This window comes from Phragmites australis, chromosome 3 (genome assembly GCF_958298935.1).
Source record: "Phragmites australis chromosome 3, lpPhrAust1.1, whole genome shotgun sequence".
In the NCBI taxonomy this organism is placed as follows: domain Eukaryota; kingdom Viridiplantae; phylum Streptophyta; class Magnoliopsida; order Poales; family Poaceae; genus Phragmites; species Phragmites australis.
Window position 1 is genome coordinate 4,443,976 of NC_084923.1, and position 20,273 is coordinate 4,464,248.

General features: G+C 55.7%; 2 protein-coding genes across 2 annotated transcripts in view; both read right to left on the reverse strand.

Moving 5' to 3' along the window:
* Positions 1-1,758: 1,758 nt before the first annotated feature.
* On the reverse strand, positions 1,759-2,638 carry LOC133911661 (protein PAM68, chloroplastic-like). Its single transcript, XM_062354001.1, has one exon. It carries the CDS (start codon positions 2,539-2,541, stop codon positions 1,924-1,926), a length of 618 nt encoding a protein of 205 aa, XP_062209985.1. The 5' UTR covers positions 2,542-2,638; the 3' UTR covers positions 1,759-1,923.
* Positions 2,639-2,928: 290 nt separating this feature from the next.
* LOC133911660 (uncharacterized) overlaps positions 2,929-20,273 on the reverse strand; it is a 30,229-nt gene continuing 12,884 nt past the window's right edge. The window contains exons 10-14 of the mRNA XM_062354000.1: positions 5,510-5,782; positions 5,243-5,390; positions 4,804-4,937; positions 3,846-3,926; positions 2,929-3,756 (exon numbers count right to left, since the gene is read on the reverse strand). Coding sequence (XP_062209984.1) covers positions 3,670-3,756; positions 3,846-3,926; positions 4,804-4,937; positions 5,243-5,390; positions 5,510-5,782 — 723 coding nt within the window. The 3' untranslated portion in view covers positions 2,929-3,669. The remainder of the gene's footprint in view (positions 3,757-3,845; positions 3,927-4,803; positions 4,938-5,242; positions 5,391-5,509; positions 5,783-20,273) is intronic.

Here is a 20,273-nt window from a genome sequence, read left to right on the forward strand (position 1 = left end):
CAAAGAATGGAAATAGTATTATCCATGGCGATTGCGTCGGTGGTGAGCAACGTCAAAGCGAGAGAGGAAGCAAGGAATTATTAAATCTCTGGTATGTTCTTCAAGGAAGAGGCCCGGGACATTCATAGCTCGCTTTGGTTGCAATGTTAATGCGGGGCTCCGTACAGATCTGATATCGGAATCATTTTGTTTAGTTTAATTGGGCTATCTTATTGGCTGGGACAAGGATCTGTACACCGAGATTTGGCCATTGGACTGGAGGTGTCCAAATTGCTGGTGTTTTATGAGTAATAGGTTGGTTGGCGCGCCTATACATGCCTATGAAACTTTAATGTTTGATCAGAGCAAAGTAAATAATGTCTAGGCAATACGTATAAGGTAATATTATCTGAAATTAAGTAAATAAGTTAAGAAGCAGTTAATCTAATTCACCGTATTTGTTACTGAAGTAAAAGTGAGTACGCGCAAAAGAAGTACATGTGTATTACAGTTACAGTGCAATATATTCATTTTCTGACTAAAGCCACTGCATGGAATGTAAGAACAAGAATGTAGTGTTTTGAAATTACATTATAGAGTTTAAATGAGAGATAATTAAGGTCTGAATATCGATGATAATAGTCTACATTATGTATAAACAAAATAGGTCTCTGGTCATCTTACAATTAGTTTAACCCAAGTTATGTATACTTGCATGTAATTTGTTACTAATGGAACTATAAAAGTCAGGCATAAAATGACCTAAATTTTCTGGACATATCCTACACAGATATTGTGGTAAACAAATCAAAAGCACACTATGCTCACCAATATGCAAATCGATTTCCTTCACCTTCAAACTTCGCAGCTCCAACCAATGAATCCTAGTAGCTACATCAACCAAAAAATTAAAAAAAAAAATTGACATGCCAGGAATGAATTGATCAGCGCAGGAAGCAAATCAAACCCACCGAAATGTAGAATCAAAATCTCTTCCACTCGAAGCCGTGGATCTCGCATCGAATCAGGTCCTATACATGAAAAAATAACCACAAGATGCACAAATCAGATCACCAAACAAGTAGATCGATCGGAGCACAAACTACAAAATGATAACAAAATCAGGGAGCAACACTTCAATCTGGAAGAGGAGATGAGAGGAGATAGTCAGTGAGGAAACTGGTGAATGAACACAGCAGAGACGGTGTGAGGAGGAGGCGAGCAGTTGAGAAAGCGGTGGATCGGCCACTCCAAAATATCAGATGCTGGTTACAGGTTGCAGGCAAGGATTTCTACCCGATAACAAAAAAATATCCAACAGCAACTGCACACATCGCAAAGAAAATCAAAGGGCTACAAGTTTAACATATTTTGAACATAAAAATCTATCAACCGATAAATAGCATTTCTCTTTATTTTATCATACAAACTCTATATCCAATATAGATCTCAAAGCTAGAATTATGTTAAATAGACCATATATATAGCGCAAATGCACAAATAAGAGTTACATATAGGGGCCATAGCATTGATTCGATCAAACAAGAGATATCTTCAAGCTTTATGCAGGCCTCATCTCAACACCTCTCTCCTTATGAGGTATACAAAATTATGAACAATGAAATCTATATAAATTTTAAAAGATATATTCTCTCATATAAGAGATGGCACTGGCTCTTACTATCAGAGATTCCTAAGGCAAACTAACGCAGAAGCAGTTGGCAGCGAAATAGAACACGCGAATCTAATGCCGGGTACCGACTACCGAAGCAAATCTCATCACCTATCACCGCTTGAATTGTCTGACATGTACCTTTGGCTTTGATAGCATACACAACCGAGAATAGATTACAAGATAAAAGCAAAAACACCCTGCATCTACTGCAAGAAAAAAAACATGAAACGGAGGAACATATACTGAGCACAAGCATGGATGGTCTTAGCCTATCCCCGGCGGGGAGTAGAGCCACCCCGGAGCGAGTCCCAGAAGACGGGCCAGTTGCGTCGCGCCTCGTTCCAGCCGAGCAGGGATCCGTCCCTGGCGGGGTCCCAGCTGGCGGACACGATGCCGTAGCTGACCCCCAGCAGCGCGGCGCCGAAGAAGATGAAGGACACGCCGAAGGGGATCCACGTCGGCACGTCCACCTTCGCCACCGTCTTGAGGTAGTAGAACACAGGGAAGAACCCCACGCCCAGCGCCAGCGGCGCGCCCACCGACACCCCCACCCGCCGCATCATCCGGTTCGTCACCACCTCCGGGATCGCCGCGTCCCGCTCGTCCTCTTCATCCTCCTCCTCCTCGTCGCTTTCCTCGCCTTCATCAAGCTTCTTCTGCTGCTGCTGCTTCCTGTCGCGGCGCCGCCGGCTCTTCCCCGGCCGGCCGAGGGTGATGATTTTGGGCTCCGCGGCGGTGTCCTCGTCGCTCCGGTAGTTCTTGCTCCTGCGGGCCTGGAGCGGGCGCGCGCGGCAGCTCGGAAAGGCTGAACGTCCGAATATGATGAGAGTAGAGTTGCAGGTGAGGGCGGGCGCGTGGGCGCGAGGATGGGAGTTCGGCAGCTCCATGGCGAGAGCTCCGTTTCCAGCCAAACCACTTGCTGCAGGAAGGGGACATTCTTATCTCTAACTCCGAGTGGGACAGTCTACAGTCCAGACGCGCGCCAATGTGAGGCCTCAGTTCTTGTAGGAACAAGAAACGTTCAGGCTTTCCAGACGGCAGGAATTTTACAGAAAATTTTCCTTGCTTTTGCATATGACTTCCTAATCATGGCTAGCGATCAAAACGCTAAAGGAAACTATTAGGTGTAGGTGAGATTTTGGTTGCAACAAGTGCACGATTAATTTGATTCAAAAAAGTTAAACAGCAGCATATCTGATTGTGCGACACCGTACGGTCTCAGTAATCAAAATGTCTTGGAACCTGTTGTGCAACAAAAAGAAGCGCATGGAAAATGAAAGATCAACGACAGCGACAGCATTTTTTTTGCCGCTGTTACAAAATGGTTAAGAGTACCAACAGCAGCGATAAGGTTTCCGCTATTCGTCGCTACAACCATCTCACATAATCTTATCGAGCATTTCCTCTTAGCCTCATGCTTTACAAATTTCTTGAAATGATACATCCTCCCAACGTTGGTACCATATTCCAAATGGCATTTCTTTTCCCGACACTTCTCGACAAATAAATACAGTTCACACCACATTTTTTCCCCTCCCCCCTTTGAAACCTTCCAGCAGCAAAACACACACTCCTATACCAGCCTTCACATTGTATGTCCAAAATTCTATACATCGTTGGTGCAAAATGAAGAGCTCCAAATAAATTCAGCTACACTATTTCATTGTTCCAATCCCTCGATGGCAGCACAGGCCGAATGACCCACCCACTTGCTCGACAGCAAAATCTTATTTGGCAGATTAAGGATCAGAAGTTCAGCAACATATACCACAAGTTAACGAAAAAACAAACGCAAAAAAAAAGATAAACAGCTCTTTTTTTGCCCTAGGATGCTCAGATGACTTTATTAAGAAGGGCTTGACAAAAGCTCAAACTAATGCAGCTATTGAATACTGTTCTATCCCCCCACTCAACGAAATTGCTACTCTATTTCTAATCTTCACAACCACACGGAAAAACCTATATCTGAGGGGCATGTTAACCACCGCACAGCATTCTTTGACTCTGAAGAATAATTAATTTGCAGCCTCAAAGAAAAGCACTTGCGGTTGCAAATGCCCCTTCTCACACATCACGATCACATCAAACCAGCTACCAATAACCTGCACCACACAGAATAAAACCGGGTCATACTAAGCAAGAGTAGGAAGACCAGAAAAGGACGGTCACTTTAGTAAGGTAATCCGGTTACCTTAACTGTCTGGTCATCATACATGGCCCACCGTCCATCCTTGAAAGCAAAGCAATGATAGTGTTGCCCGTAGTAACAAACCTGCAGGTGTTAAAAAACAATAAAAAATAAATCATAGATAATGATTTGATTGACAGGTGTCCGAACACCAGATTTAGGTGCACAATCAAGTAATACAGAGAAAAGCTGTGTTGCTAACTTAAAAATATAATGTGCTCCCTGTACAGCCATAATTAGAGAATAAAACAAATCAGTATCTATTTAGTTATCTTTTTGATAGGTTTAGTAGAGAAGCAGCTTTGGAAATTTAATAAGAAAACAATAATCATACACATAATCAAAATTTACACATTGTTTTTGGAACTTGGAACACTATAAGTTACTTCGGCAGTTGAGAATTGGAGGTAACATTACAAATGTCACCACGATTATTTGATTGGTAATAGTACATCACGTTGACGCATAGTATATTGGTTTTGTAACAGCTGAACAAAATTTGCAACTATACCTACTGCATCTAACTGCTACACATAATATGCTACTGTTGACAATCACGTTATAGACTAGTTGTCACTTGTCACCTTATATGCATTCAACCTATCCTATCGGCTCACAATTCTCATAAAGAGTGCAAGGCGTGTAATCGGCTGATAGCACACCCAATATTGCCAATGCAATGAACTATGTGAAAAAACAAACAAATAGTTGGCCAAGCAGGAGATATCATCTTATTTCTGAAACTGGAGTCAATTTGGTAGTTCTCCCACCTTCCAAATACCAGCATAAGAAATGGCTTGCAGAACAAAATGTGCATATTTTTATAGCTACATAAATAATGCTAATATTTATTTACCAGCAGAACATTTATTGCAGGTTTAAGAAAACAGCTATCAACAAAACCATCCAATATACATCAAAGAATGAGACAGAACAAAATAAAGGGTCTTCATGGCCATACCACTGACACCAGAGTGTGTTTGCTTCCTTGATCTAGACCGCGGTAGAAAATGCTAATGTCTATCTCAGTGGAAATACCATCCAAAGTTGCAGATATGTCATCCACGCTCTCTTTGTTGTTCTGCCATCCCAAAACTAAAACGAAAGTTTAACAGGTAAGTAATCTCACTAAACATAGAACATGCAAGCATTAGAGTGCAAGCAACGTTCCCTCACAAGGCTGTAACATGCTGGAAGAAGGCAGAATTGCAGTTACTGATTTAATGATGGTCAACTAAGAGGATGCAGAAAGCTATCCTACACGATTATGACAAAAACACAACATAAAAACATTCTAAGATAATACTGCGAGGTCAAATATTTGTCAACAACCGCTGGACCAGACTTGAGACTCTATGGGACAAAATGCAGCCTGGATCATCCAAGAGCCAAAAGCTTACCGACTGTAAAAACATGCGGAGGACTAGAAAGAATTTGGTGTATATGATTGGGTTTTCCACAGCCGCCAACATCTTGATCACAAGCTAGTTGGTCATTCATAATGACAACCTTCAAAAGTCCATCAAATGAATAATCTGGACACATCATCTGGAGGAGGAATAGTTAGCAGAAATATCCCAATAGCAATATATCAGAAACCATAAATAACACAGAGAAACAAAGAGAGGGTACATATCATGAGATTCGACCAGACAAAGAAAACTAACCTTTGCAGTTCGGAGCGAACTAGCATTGATATTGTAGAAAAATGAAGTATATTTGAGCCGTCTAGACTCCAATTTACAACTGTGACAGTTCATCCGTTCATATACGTCCATTCCAAAAAAGCTGTGTGCTATGCAAGAACTATTTGCACAATCCCATGATCCGACATAATTCTTCTCATGAGAATTACCATGGCAGACAGCACGGGAAGTGTATGACTTATGCAGGCACTCAAAGATTACCCCCAGTACCTCAGATGCATCATTCATTTGTCCCTGCCATGATCATAAATTGATTAGGGTCAGCCAACATGGAGATCAGATTGACAAAAGCAACATAGAGATGTAAGGCGAGAATTTGGATGGTAAAATGCTGAAGAAATGTACATAAACCCCTTAAACTTGAAAGGCCTATAGCCTCATAGGTAGCCCAGGAACTCACCCAAGACACACGTACACTAGTAGTGGTATTTTTTGGTGTTACAAAGGCTTGCTGTCTTTGCTGTTTTCTTCTCTATTTATACACTGCTGACCACTACAATATGACCTGGGTCAATCAACTAATAACTATAGACATTACTGCTTTAATTGGTTGTTATTCTCCCTAATCTGCTAGCTGAAAATCCCTGGGTCAATCAGCTAATAACTATAGCCATTACTACTTTAATTGGTTATTATTCTCCCTAATCTACTAGCTGAAAATCTGCACACATCAAGGCTTATAGCTAACAATCTCCCCCTAATCCTTGTGTTTGGACTTGGAATTGATGTTGACCACTCCAATCCTAGCACGAAGCTCATGGAATCTGTCTCGCCCAAGTGCCTTCGTTTGAATGTCAGCGAGCTGGTCCTTAATGCTAATGAAATCAGCACTAATCCTCCCATCTTCCCGGCACTCCCTGATGAAGTGGTAACGCATATCGATGTGTTTGCTACGTTCATGGAAGACAGGGTTCTGTATCAGCGCTAAGGCTAACTTGTTGTCAATCTTTAGCTCGACGGTGTCGGCGTCCCTCCCCTCGAAGTCGCCGAGCCAACCACATCGCCTGTGTGGCTGCGGTAGTGGCAGCAACATTCTCTGTCTCACAGGACGAGGGTGCCACCACCTTTTGCTTGAGAGCGTGCCAACTCACCAAGCTACTGCCGTAGAAGAACAAACCGCCGGATGTACTCCTCCTTGTGTCAACATCGCCGGCGAGGTCGCTGTCAGTGTACCCGACAAGCCGTGCCTCCGCTGTCCTCCAGTAGTGGCAACTGAGACTTAACGTCCCAGCCACATAGCGCAGGATCCTCTTCACTGCCGCCATGTGTTCCTCTGTAGGCTGCTCCATAAAGCGACTTACGTACCCCACGCTGAAAGCGAGGTCCGACCGCGTGTGGAAAAGATAACGGAGGCTTCCAATGATCCTCCGGTTCTGAGTGACGTCCACCTCCGCCGCCGTGCTCCTCCATGGGGGTATGCGCAGGGTTGCAGTCCTGCATCTCCGCCATCTCTAGGATGCGCTTGGTGTAATGCGCCTGACACAGCGTGATCCCGCTGCTACTCTGCTGCACCTCGATGCCAAGGTAGAAAGAGAGCAACCCAAGGTCGCTCATCCTGAACCTCGCCTTCATCTCCTCCTTGAAGCGGTTGATCTCCGCCTCGGCTGATCCAGTGATGATCAAGTCATCCACATAGACCCCGAGGAGCAACAACGAGTCACCATAGCCACGCCTGTACATCGCCGCCTCATGCGGGCTCTGCTCGAACCCGAGAGCTCGTAATGTCGTGTGCAGCTTCTAGTTCCAAGCCTGCGGCGCTTGTCGCAGCCCATAGAGCACCTTCCGCAGGCGCAACACCTTATGTTCTGCTCTGGCGACGACGAAGCGGCTACGCGACGTACACCTCCCCCAAGTCGCCGTTAAGGAAAGTCGACTTCACATCCATGAGATGCACCGGCTAGTCATCTTGCGCAGCAACAGCTAGCAGCAACCGAACGGACTCAAGACGAGCAACGGGTGCGAATACCTCATTGAAGTCAATGCCCGGTTGCTGCACATAGCCCTTGGCAACGAGGCGAGCCTTGTGCTTGATCACTGCTCCTGCCTCGTTCTTCTTGAGCTTGAAGACCCACTTCAGCCCAATAGATCGATACCCAGGAGGAAGCTCCACCAACGACCATGTCCCGTTTTGCTCGATGGAGTCCATCTCCTTTCGCATGGCCGCCTGCCATGCTGGATCATGCTCTGCTTCAACGAAGGAGCACGGCTCTCCCTCGCTGACCAGCAGCAGCCCCTCGCCATTGACGACACGATTGGCAAGGCCTGGTGCCTCTCCCCCTCCAAGCACATGTCGATGCGACGGTAACCAAGAGGGGAGGAGTCGTGGTACGCATCCAGCCTGGCGGAGTCATTTGGCGGAGGGGATACGAACTCCAAGAGCGAGGCCGCCGCGGGAGAAGCCCCTGTGGGCGTGGCCCCTGCCCCTGCGGACGAGAAGGGCACGGATGCGCCACCTGCAAGGGGGCTCGACGCCCCTGCGGGCGCTGTTGATGTGCGGCCCACGGGCGGACCTGCGGGTGGGTCCGCCGCGAAGGACGCCCCTACGGGCGTGGGCAACGAGATCGCCCCTGTGGGCGCCAGCATAGCAGGATAAACACCTTCTGCGCTGCCTGAGGACGGAGCCAACGCACCTGGGTGGATGTGGTTGACCACTGTCTCCACATGGAAGTCAGGTGTGGCTGTTCCACCGTCTTGCAGCACTGCCTCCCAGTCCCAACCGGCACCCTCGTCAAAAACAACGTCGCGGGAGATGTGGACGCACCGGCACCGGGGCTCGAGCATGCTGTATGCCTTGGAGGCATCCTCATAGCCGATAAAGACCATCGGGGTGCTGCAGTCGTCAAGCTTTCGCAGGCCTGGTCATGTATCCTTTACATAACCAAGACACCTGAATGTACGCAAGTAGCTTACCGCCAGCTTGCGCCCGTGCCACGCCTCAAATGGCGTCTCACCGTCAAGACTCTTTGACGGCGCCCGGTTGAGGAGGTAGACAGCCGTGGTCACAGCCTCCCCCCAAAATTCAACGGGCATCTTCCGCTGTTTCAGGACGACGCGTGCGGTGGCAAGGATGGTCTGGTTCCTCCTCTCCACCACGCCACTTGGTTGCGGCGTGTACGACGCGGAGAAGTGCCGCTGCATGCTGTGGTCCTCGCAATGGCGCGCAAATTCAACAGAGGTGAACTCGCCACCATTGTTCGCGCGTAGAACGCGGAGCTTGTGCCCGCTCTCCACCTCCGCAACAGCTTGGAACTTCGTGATGGCCGCTGCAGCATCACTTTTTGCTGTGAGAAGCGCCAGCCACATGTAGCGGTTGGCATCATCTACCAACAGCAAAAAATAGCAGCGCCCCCTGGCGTCGCCGGCACGATGGGGCCGCAGAGGTCGCCGTGGACGAGGCCTAAGAAGCCCTCTGCGAGGTACTTCGCCTTGGCTGGGAACGGGGCTCGGCGATGCTACGTCATGACGCAGGTGTCGCAGAGCTGCTCCACGTGTTCTAGCCGCGGAAGACCACGCACCATGTCTTGGCGGCCAAGCTGGTGCAGCGCGTCGAAGCTGATGTGGCCGTAGCGGGCGTGCCAACGCCACGAGTCGTCGTTGTGCTGCACCGCGAGACAGATGGGGCGCGCGATGTTGAGGCGTAGGATGTAGAGACGGTTCTGCCCGCGGTTCACCTTGGCGATGAGATGGCGCCGACGATCCCAGGTGCGCAGCACGCCATCCTCGATCAACACCTTCGAGCCACACTCATCGAGTTGGCCGACATTGATGATGTTGTTCTTCAAGCGCGTGTCGGTGTATTTAGAACCAGGGGTCCCTAAGTCCCGAGGCCAAACCGGCCGCCCACCACATATCACCACCCTGCAAGGTAAAAGCAGAGACTCGGGAGAGGGTGCTCGGGGCTGCGCGTGGCAGCCCCCGAGGACTCGGTGCCCCGAAGGTCCCTCTAAAGTGCTCGGGAGAGGGTGCTCGGGGCTGCGCGTGGCAGCCCCCGAGGACTCGGTACCCCGAAGGTCCCTCTCAAGTGCTCGGGAGAGGGTGCTCGGGGCTGCACGTGGCAGCCCGCGAGGACTCGGTGCCCCGAAGGTCTCACTCAAGTACTCGGGAGAGGGTGCTCGGGGCTGCGCGTGGCAGCCCCCGAGGACTCGGTGCCCCGAAGGTCCCTCTAAAGTGCTCGGGAGAGGGTGCTCGGGGCTGCGCGTGGCAGCCCCCGAGGACTCGGTACCCCGAAGGTCCCTCTCAAGTGCTCGGGAGAGGGTGCTCGGGGCTGCACGTGGCAGCCCGCGAGGACTCGGTGCCCCGAAGGTCGCACTCAAGTACTCGGGAGAGGGTGCTCGGGGCTGCGCGTGGCAGCCCCCGAGGACTCGGTGCCCCGAAGGTCCCTCTCAAGTACTCGGGAGAGGGTGCTCGGGGCTGCACGTGGCAGCCCGCGAGGACTCGGCGCCCCGAAGGTCTCACTCAAGTACTCGGGAGAGGGTGCTCGGGGCTGCGCGTGGCAGCCCCCGAGGACTCGGTGCCCCGAAGGTCCCTCTAAAGTGCTCGGGAGAGGGTGCTCGGGGCTGCACGTGGCAGCCCGCGAGGACTCGGTGCCCCGAAGGTCTCACTGAAGTACTCGGGAGAGGGTGCTCGGGGCTGCACGTGGCAGCCCCCGAGGACTCGGTGCCCCGAAGGTCCCCCCAAGATGCTCGGGAAATAGTGCTCGGGGCTGCACGTGGCAGCCCCCGGGGACTCGGTCCCCAGAAGGTTCGCGCAAGATCGTTCAAAGACTCAAAGGGCCCCGTCGCCAGAGTATCATCCAGTCAAGGGCCCGATGCCGCATTTAATAGGCGCGCGTGGCCTGGCATTCTGACATCCTGACATTCTCGGCTGCCCACGCCCCAGTGTCAGACCCGGCCATGCCCTGGCTGGGGGGCGTGGGTTCATTAAATGCACGGGTCCCGTCCTGTTTCCACTTGCGCACCTCGGGATAACGTTACCAGAATCGAAGCACTCGGCCTGCCACCCTGCCCTGGCAGGAGAACAAGACAGAGTGGACGCACCGGGCACCTCTGAGGCTGTCCGGTGGGCTTTTTTTTATGGCACCCCGAAGCTTCCGCAGCGGCTAGTGGTCGAATGCGCGCCGCCTTCCTCCACCGCCCCTGTCACTTCGCCAAAGCGAAATGATTAGACCTTTCTCCGTGGCACCTGGGCACTCGCGTCCCCTCTTTCCCATTCAGGATATGTCGAGGTCGGCGCATCTATAAAAGAAAAAGAAGGAGGGCACCAAGAAGGGGACGGAGAGACGAACAACGAAAAAGAGGAGGACAAGAGAAAAACAAGAGGTCAGTCAAAGAACAAGAAATCACCACCCCCGATCACAAGACAATCAAGAAACCAGCCAGCTAGAACATAAGAGCCTCCTGCTCTTTGTAAACAGCTCTCCCTCGAGAACCAGATATACCCTTGAAGGATCTCCTTCAAGGATAGATATAACACTCATACAGGAGTAGGGTGTTACGCCTCCGCGCGGCCCGAACCTGTCCAAAAACCCGGTGTCCCCGCAAGCCATCGCATTTTATTTCCTTTTCCGCTCATTTCCCGTGCAAGCTTTTCTAGGATCATCCCCCCGGCCGAATCTCTAAAAAGGGGTCTCTCGGGATCCCTGCGACAGGAGTTCACTCTCCGACAGCTGCAGCGCAAGCCCTCCTCAGGCACCCTCCCATTCAGGCCACGCCAAACACTCCGGAAGGCCGGTGGATGCAAGACATCGCCGCTTTGGTCGGCACCGCTCGCCGCCAGGTACAGGTCGAGAGTCCTCGCGCCACTTTTCAGCGCGGTGCCGCCAGAGTCGGCTCCTCAGCAGGCAACACCCGCACGGGCCGGGGGGTCTCCAGGCGGAGCGTCATCCCCCCGGACGTGTCGGAGGCCCGGGACCTCCGCTTGCGCCTCGACGAGCGCAGGGGCCGCGAAGATGCCCGGGTCACTCTCGAGCGTCAGCGGGAGACCCGGCAGGGGGTTGGGGCAGAGGACCAGGCTTCCTCTCTCCCGGCCCACGACCACCGGGGATCCCCGGCTCGCCGTTCCTCTCCACCAAGAACCCCCGCTCGTGCTGCGGGGTACGGCACCGGTTGCCGTGCCTTCACCGCCGAGCTCCGTCGGGTGAGGTGGCCTTCCAAGTTCCGCCCCGAGCTGCCAGAGAAGTACGACGGGTCCATCGACCCCGTCGAGTTCCTCCAGATCTACACGACGGCCGTCCAAGCGGCCGGAGGCAGCGAAAAGGTGATGGTAAATTACTTTCATGTTGCCTTGAGGGGTTCCGCCCGCTCCTGGCTTATGAACTTACCCCCAGGATCTATCAGCTCCTGGGACGACTTGTGCCACCAATTTGTGGCCAACTTTCAGGGTACGTTCGCGCGTCCCGGGCTGGAGTGCGACCTCCACGCCGTCCAACAGCAGGAAGGGGAGACGCTGCGTCGATTCATACAGCGTTTCAGCCAGGTCCGCAACACTATTCCGCGAGTGGCCCCCCATGCTGTTATTGTTGCCTTTCGGCAGGGCGTACGCGATGAGCGGATGCTCGAGAAGCTAGGCACGCACGAGATCGAGACCCCTGCGGAACTTTTCGCACTGGCCGATAAGTGCGCCAAAGCGGCGGAGGCCAGGGCATGGCATGCTCCTCGCCCCACTTCCGATCGACCAAGTTCTTCCCGCTCTGATAGGCGGGAAAAGAAAAAGAGGAGGAAGCGCGAGGCTGCTCCTGTTGAGCCAGCTCAAGCCCCCGCTCGTGGAAGGCAGCAAGAGCCCGATCGCCGACAAGAGCGTCGGCCCGAAGCCGATCGGCGCCCCGTCAGGACTCCTGCTCGGGCTCCTCCTAGGGCCTCGGCGCCCGCGAGGGCCCCAGCACCGGTTAGGGCATCAGCTCCAGCAAGAGCCCCGGCCCCTGGTCGGCCCCCTATTCCAGCGAGGGTCCCCGCTCCCGCGGGGCCTGAGCCAGGTAAATGGTGTCCCATACACCAGACCAGATGGCACGATCTCACGGAGTGCCGTACGGTCAAGGGACTCGTAGAGCAGCGCCAGAGGGAGCGCGACGAATCCCGCGGGGGAGGCAATACCGAGGTCATCCCCGACAATACCGAGCTCGGCTTCCAGGAGCCCGAGCATACGGTTGCCTTCATCAACGGAGGCGCCTACACACCCTGCTCGCGCCGTGGCATCAAAGTCATGCGGCGCGAAGTGTGCTCGGCAACCCCGAGCGAGGAGGCCGCAAGACCCCTGAGGTGGTCGGATGCTCCGATCACGTTCAGCATGGCCGACCACCCCGTCAGTACTGCAGCTGTGGGGCGACTGCCTCTGGTCGTGTCTCCCACTGTCTGCAATGTTAAAATCGGCAGAGTGCTGGTCGACGGCGGCGCCGGTCTCAACCTCCTCTCCAAAGAGGCCTTTGAGAAGCTGCAAGTGCCTTCCCGACGCCTGAAGCCGTCACTCCCCTTCTGTGGAGTAACGCCCGGGCACTCCCTGCCCCTCGGGCAGGTTGAGTTGCCTGTCACGTTCGGAAGCCGGGACAACTTTCGTACGGAGAGCGTCCTCTTCGATGTCGCAGAGCTCCCTCTCCCCTACAACGCCATCCTCGGGCGTCCGGCGCTTGCCAAGTTCATGATGGCCGTGCATTATGCATACCTTACGGTTAAGATGCCCGGCCCCGCAGGCTCTATCTCCGTGACCGCTGACTCCGGTGGCGCTGTCTCCTGCGCCGAACAAACCTATATGGCCTTAGTCTCAGCGCAAGCCGAGGCTGATGGCTCTTCAGGGGGCCCGGGACCCTCTACATCCAGACCCCGACTCGCCGCCAACACTTCCGTTCCAACGAAGGAGGTCAAGGTGGGCGAAGACGCTGCCCAGGTTGTCCGTATCGGCAGCGACCTGGGCAGCAAATAGGAAAGCGCGCTCGTCGCCTTCCTCCGGGCTAACGCAGACGTGTTTGCCTGGCAACCGTCCGATATGCCCGGGATCCCTAGGGAGGTGATCGAGCATCACTTGGCCGTGCGTCCGGACGCTCGCCCGGTGAAGCAGAAGGTCCGGCGGCAGGCGCCAGAGCGCCAGGAGTTCATCCGCGAGCAAGTCCGCAAGCTCCTCGACGCCGGATTTATCCGAGAAGTCCTCCACCCCGACTGGTTAGCAAATCCAGTCGTCGTCCCGAAGGCCAACGGCAAGCTCCGCATGTGCGTGGACTACACCGACCTTAACAAGGCTTGTCCAAAAGATCCTTTCCCTTTACCTCGCATTGATCAAATCATAGATTCAACTGCGGGATGTGATCTTTTGTGCTTCCTAGACGCGAATTCTGGGTATCACCAGATTCGCATGGCCATAGGGGACGAGGAAAAAACTGCTTTTACTACCCCGGTGGGGACTTATTGCTACATGTCAATGCCCTTCGGCCTGCGCAACGCTGGATCATCCTTCCAGCGCGCCATTCGAATCACACTTAACTCGCAGGTCGGCCGCAACGTCGAGGCCTACATCGACGATCTCGTGGTCAAAACCCGAGACCGCGCCACCCTGCTCGAGGACCTTGCCGAGACTTTCGACAGTCTCCGCTCTACCCGCCTCAAGCTCAACCCGGAGAAATGTGTCTTCGGGGTCCCGGCGGGCAAGCTCCTTGGTTTCTTGGTCTCTGGCCGAGGAATCGAGGTCAATCCGGAGAAGATCCGGGCCATCGAGCAGATGCGACCCCCGGCTCGACTCAAGGAGGTCCAGCGCCTCGCCGGCTGCATGGCCGCCCTCGGGCGCTTCATCTCCAAGCTCGGGGAACGGGGGCTCCCCCTCTTCAAGCTTCTGAAGAGATCCGGTCGTTTCGACTGGACGCCGGAGGCCGAGCAGGCCTTCCGCGACTTAAAGAAATACCTTACCTCGCCGCCCGTTTTGGTGGCTCCTTCTCAAGGTGAGCCCCTGCTACTTTACGTTTCGGCCACTCCTCAGGTTGTGAGCGTAGTATTGGTGATGGAGCGAGACGAGTGTTCAGGGCCGGATGCTGGGTCCCAGCTCCCAGAGGCCCCCGACCACTCACCTGTCCTCGTGGCTCCCCCGGAGCTAGGGGTCGAGCCCGAGCACGCTGCTCTTCCTAGCCAAGGAATCGAGCTCGAATGCCCGGCCAACCCCGACCATGCCGTCGCCCCTGGGGGCTGTAGCAGCCCCCCGGGCGGGGCCACCGTCCGGGCCCGCCGGGCACAGCGACCGGTGTACTTCGTCAGCGAGGTCCTCCGGGAAGCCAAGACAAGGTATCCTCAGGCTCAGAAGCTGCTCTATGCCGTGCTCGTCGCCTCCCGGAAGCTGCGCCACTACTTCCAGGCGCACAAAGTCTCAGTGGTTACCACTTATCCACTAGGGCCCATTCTCCGAAATCGGGAGGGCACCGGGCGCGTTGTCAAATGGGCAGTAGAGCTGGCGGAGTTCGATCTACACTTCGTTAGTCGCCAGGCAATTAAAAGCCAGGCGCTCTCCGACTTCTTGGCAGAGTGGACCCCCATCCCCTGCGTCGACCCAGAAGAGTTTTCTGCCTATCCCGGGCGCGACATGCCCGGGTACTGGGTCATGCACTTCGACGGCTCCCTCTCGCTGAAAGGCGCAGGGGCCGGAGTGGTTCTCACCTCCCCAACGGGTGAAGAGCTCCGGTACGTCGTACAGTTGCATTTCTGCGCATCCAACAACATGGCGGAGTATGAAGGTCTCATCGCTGGCCTCCGGGCTGCGGTGGGGCTCGGGATTCGTCGCCTCCTGGTCAAGGGGGACTCCCAGCTGGTCGTCAACCAGGTCTCCAAGGAGTACCAGTGCACGGATCCTCAAATGACGGCGTACGTGGCCGCGGTCAGGAAGCTCGAGAAACGCTTCGATGGCCTTGAATTGCGGCATATCCCTCGCCGCGACAACGCTTCGGCCGACGAGCTATCTCGCCTGGCCTCATCACGTGCGCGCGTCCCTGCCGGAGTCTTTGAAGAAAGACTCACACGGCCTTCCATCCTGCCTGCCGAACAGGGTGAAGGGGAAACCTCGAACTCAATTCAGGGGACCCCGGCGGTGCCCTCAGTGGGAAGCCCCGTCAGGGCGCCGCCGTCCGGCGAGTGCGCTGTGCTCACCGAATGTTCTCAAGATGCCTCGTGGATGTCTGACATCCGAGGGTACTTGAAAGAAAGGTTCCTACCCGAGGATGAGGCGACTGCCGAAAGGGTTGCTCGGCAGTCCAAACGCTATGCCATAGTAGACGGGGATCTCTACCGACGTAGCGCAGGAGGTGTTCTCCTGAAATGCATCTCTCGGGCAGAAGGCGGCGATCTTCTCGCGGAGATCCACGAGGGCGAGTGCGGTGGCCATTCATCGTTCCGCACGCTGGTCGGGAAAGCCTTCCGGCAAGGTTTCTACTGGCCCACAGCTCTCCAGGATGCTTCCGAGCTGGTTCGGCGCTGCAGGGCATGCCAGTTCCATGCAAAGCAGGTTCACCGGCCAGCTCAGGCTCTCCATACCATTCCCCTGTCATGGCCTTTCGCGGTCTGGGGTTTGGACATTTTGGGTCCATTCCCCCGAGCAATCGGGGGCTATGCGTACCTATACGTCGCTATCGACAAATTCACCAAATGGCCGGAGGCAGTCCCAGTCGTCAAGGTGACCAAAGGCACGGCGCTCCAGTTTATCCGCGGTATCACTAGCCGTTTTGGTGTCCCCAATCGGATCATCACCGACAACGGCACCCAGTTCACTAGTGCCTTGTTCGGGGACTATTGCGAGGATCTCGGCATCAAGCTTTGCTTCGCTTCCGTCGCTCATCCTCGGAGTAACGGGCAGGTCGAGCGTGCCAACGCGGAGATACTAAAGGGCCTCAAGACCCGGACCTATGACGTGCTCGCTAAGCACGGGAAGGGATGGGTGGATGAGCTGCCGGCTGTGCTATGGGCCAACCGGACTACGCCAAGCCGCGCTACCGGGGAAACTCCTTTCTTCCTCGTCTACGGCGCCGAGGCGGTCCTCCCCTCCGAGCTTACTCTCGGCTCCCCTCGAGTGCACGCGTACTCTGAGGGTGAGCAGGAGCATCAAAGGCGCGACGACGTAGACTACCTGGAAGAGCGCCGGCGACGTTCTGCTGTCCGGGCGGCTCGGTACCAGCAGAGTTTGCGCCGTTATCATCTGCGTCACGTCCGGGCCCGGTCTTTCGAGGTGGGGGACCTAGTTCTCCGGCGCATCCAGTCGCGCGAAGGAATGAATAAGTTGTCCCCTGTGTGGGAAGGTCCGTTCACCGTGATCGCGGTCCCCCGGGCAGGTTCTTTCAGGTTGGCAACGGAGGAGGGGCAGCCACTCCCGAATCCGTGGAACATCGAGCATCTCCGACGCTTCTACCCGTAGATGGTCAAGCTCGCGGTTCAGGTTGATAAGGCCGGGGGCTTCTCCTCGCCCGAGCAATCTGGAGGCTTCGCCCCGTATGGTAAATCGCTGTCGCCCAACCTTGTAAATATCGTACATTCAGTATTTTAATAAAGCAATCACTATGGCAAATTATTTCTCTGGATTCCCTATGTTTAACCTGTCTGGTGAGGTGCTCGGTTGTGCGAGAAAAAGTTCGCTCTCTCGTTTTTTCCCATTGATAAAAGAATCCCAATCGGTATACATGCGGGCAGTCGCCACTGACTTACGTCCGACATGGTAGGCAGTGGTATTCGGTGTCGTAACGGGCTCCCGGGTACTAACCGAGTTTCGGGGCGCTCTGGGTAATCCCATCACTCGAGCTGCTCGAGTAGGCCGGAGCTCAGGCCCCCGGAGCGAGCTGTCGGTGCTCGGTCTGGCCTGTCATACCCGGGCGCCACCGAACCATAGGACCTCTAGGTTATGCCTCTGACCGCCCTTGTCTTCCGGTTCGGGTATTCGAGAGGTCTCGGGTCGAAAAAACAAGAGCAGTCTAAGGCAAGTACCGCACTAACAGAGCGCACCAGACAAAGAAATTCTACTTTTTCTCTATCAAGTCACAGGACAGCAATCACAAGCAGCTCGGCCGCGAGGGCTTCAATGCCCCGGTCTCTGGTCGGCCCCCAGGGTTCTTCGGGTGGTCCTACCGCCTAGGCTTGGGTGGTCGAGATCACCCGACCCTAGGAGCCTCGTATGCCCATGGGCGGTCGGGCGCTCCGTTGAAAGGATCAAGTTCCCGGGCCCCCGGGCTTGGAATCAACCCCTTCTGGGTCGGCTGGCCGGAAGGCCGACGGCTGCCCGGTGAGTGGTTATATTCAAACAAATCTGCTTTCAGTAACTTTATGTTCCCGAGTCATTCTCGGGGGCTCTCGCACTTTAATCTGCTCGGTGAGGTGGTCTCCTGGCCCGTGAACAAACCCTGCCGCGTGTCGGCCTTTTTCTAGAACGACAGAGCGGTTCGTAGAAAGGAGTACCGTGCGTGCGATAACGTTCGACCGAAGCCCTTCGTGGTGGTCGTGGTGGTCGGTCCGCTCTTAAGGACCCCGAGCTCTACCGGGTCCTCAGGTGCCCTGGGTAATCCTATCACTCGAGCTGCTCGAGTAGTCCGGAGCTCAGGCCTTGGGGGCAGGCTGTCAGTACTCGGTCCGGCCCTTTCTTGAGCCCGGGCACCACCGGACCGCGAGGACTCTTGGTCACATTCTCGCTCGCACGCGTCTCCCATCTACCGGCTGAGTGGTCGCAAGGTGAAAAGGTGTTCACAGGGCACGGCGTGTTCCGGACAGGGCTGTTCTATCTCCCGAGCAAGGAGTCTATGTCTTTGTTTCTTAAGCTAGGCAGTGCGGACTCACGAGAGCTTAAAAGCTGGCTGCGCCAACACACACCAGCGACTACAACTACTTCGTTTTTCGGGGATGGAAAGGTCGGGAGCGGCCCGACTGAGTACTCCTCGGGACTTCCAGACAGAGCGCCGGAAAGAAACCTCAAGCATACAAAAGAAATTGGAGTTTCGAGCCCAAGGAAAAGCTGCCATTATATTCGCAAGACCTGGACAAAGCTTTTTCTAAAGGTTCGCTCCTACATCTGCAACAAAAAAAATAAGGGCGCCGACGGCCTAGTCTGCGGCAGAGGCGTCGGCTGAGTCTTCTGAGTCGTCCCCGGGGGCTGGCGATGGTGGCACCTCCCGCCTGAAGCCGGCCGCCACCGCAGAGGCGGTACTGCTAACCGCTGCCCGGGCGGCCTCCTCCTCAGCCTCGACCACTCCCTCCCGCGCCGGCTCCAGCGGGAAGTTCGGGTCCCTGCTTCGATAGCAGGCCAAGACATGCTCGGCCACGGCATGAGCCAGGCCGCGTCCCTCCCGGGCGGCGAGCTCCTGGACTGCCCAAGGCAGGGTCTCAAGGCGCTCGCAGACTTGCTGCAGCTCCAGCACTTGCCGCGCGGGGCCGTCGCCCTTCGTATCGCCGACGAGCCGCCCAAGGCCGCCTTTCTCCATGGCCCGTCGCATCCGCCGGAGTATATCCTCCAGCATCTGCACCAGGTTAACCCGCGAGACGAAGGCCGCCTCGAGCTTCTCCTTGGCGACCCGCAGCTGTGCCTCAAGTCCCTGGTCCCCGGCCGGACCAGAAGAACCGCCAGCTGCGGCAGGGGCAGCATCCTGCTTCGCCTTGGCCACCACCTCGGACAGGGCTTGTTCACGGGCGGTCAGTTCCGCCTCGTGTTTCGCATTCTCTTCCGCCCTGGTAGCCGCGGCGGCCGCCGCGGCAGCTGCCTCGCCTTCCCGGCGACTCAGCTCGCCTTCCCGGCGACTCAGCTCACTCTCCCGCCGGGCCAGCGCCTCCTCCTGCTGGACCACCGAGTCCTCCCGGGCTCCGAGGTCAGACGCAGACAGCGCGTTGTCCACTTCCCGGATGGAGACATCTTCTTCCCAGCGCTTGATTTCTCCTCTGATCCTCTGGAGGTCGTCTTCCCAGCGCTGGAGGTCGGCGCGCGTCTTCTCGACCGCGCCCTCTCGGCGGGCCAGCTCGGCCTGCCGCTCCTCTGCAAGCCGCTCCCGGGACGTGACCGCCGCCTCCCTCACCTGCGCCTGCCCCATCCTGGCAAGGGCATCGGCAGCCTGCCGCCTCGACGCCTCGGCCAGGCGGGCGGCGTCTTCAAGTTCCCGCGCGGCTCCCGCGCGGATGTCATCAAGGAGTTTTTGCTCCCGCACGGTTGCCGCACGGGCCTCCTCTCGGGCGCCGGCCAGCTGCGCCCTCTCCAGTGCCAGGCGGGCGCGCTCGGCTTCGAGCTCCCCCTCCTTGGCATCCACCGCCGCGCCCAACTGCTCGACGGCAGCTCGGACGCCTTCAATGGCGGCCGAGAAGGGATCGGTAGGCCGGCCGGGCACCGCGAGCGCCGAGGGCTCCCGGGCTTCTCCGCCGGATCCCTCCAGGGGGGCCAAGCTCTCCGCCGGGCCCTGCGCCGCCATCCGCCCCGGGCTCTGACTGACCGGGGTAGGCTCCTCCGGAACCAAGGCCTCGGACGGCGGCTGCGCTCCTGCATCAGCCGCCTTGGCCACCGGTCCCGACGAGGCATCCGCCTCCACTGTTCTCCGCCCCGGGCTCTCCGCGCCCGGGGTAGGCTCCGCCGGCGCCGTTTCCGTAGTCGCCGCCACTACCTCTCTCCCCACAGCCGCCCCGTCGATTGACGCCTCCACGTCAATCGGCGCCTCCGCCGTTCCTACACTTGCCTGCGCTGGCGCGGCGGGCAGGTTCGGCTCCGCCCTTGGCGCCTGCTCCTTCTCCGACGCCGCAACGGCTGCGGCCGG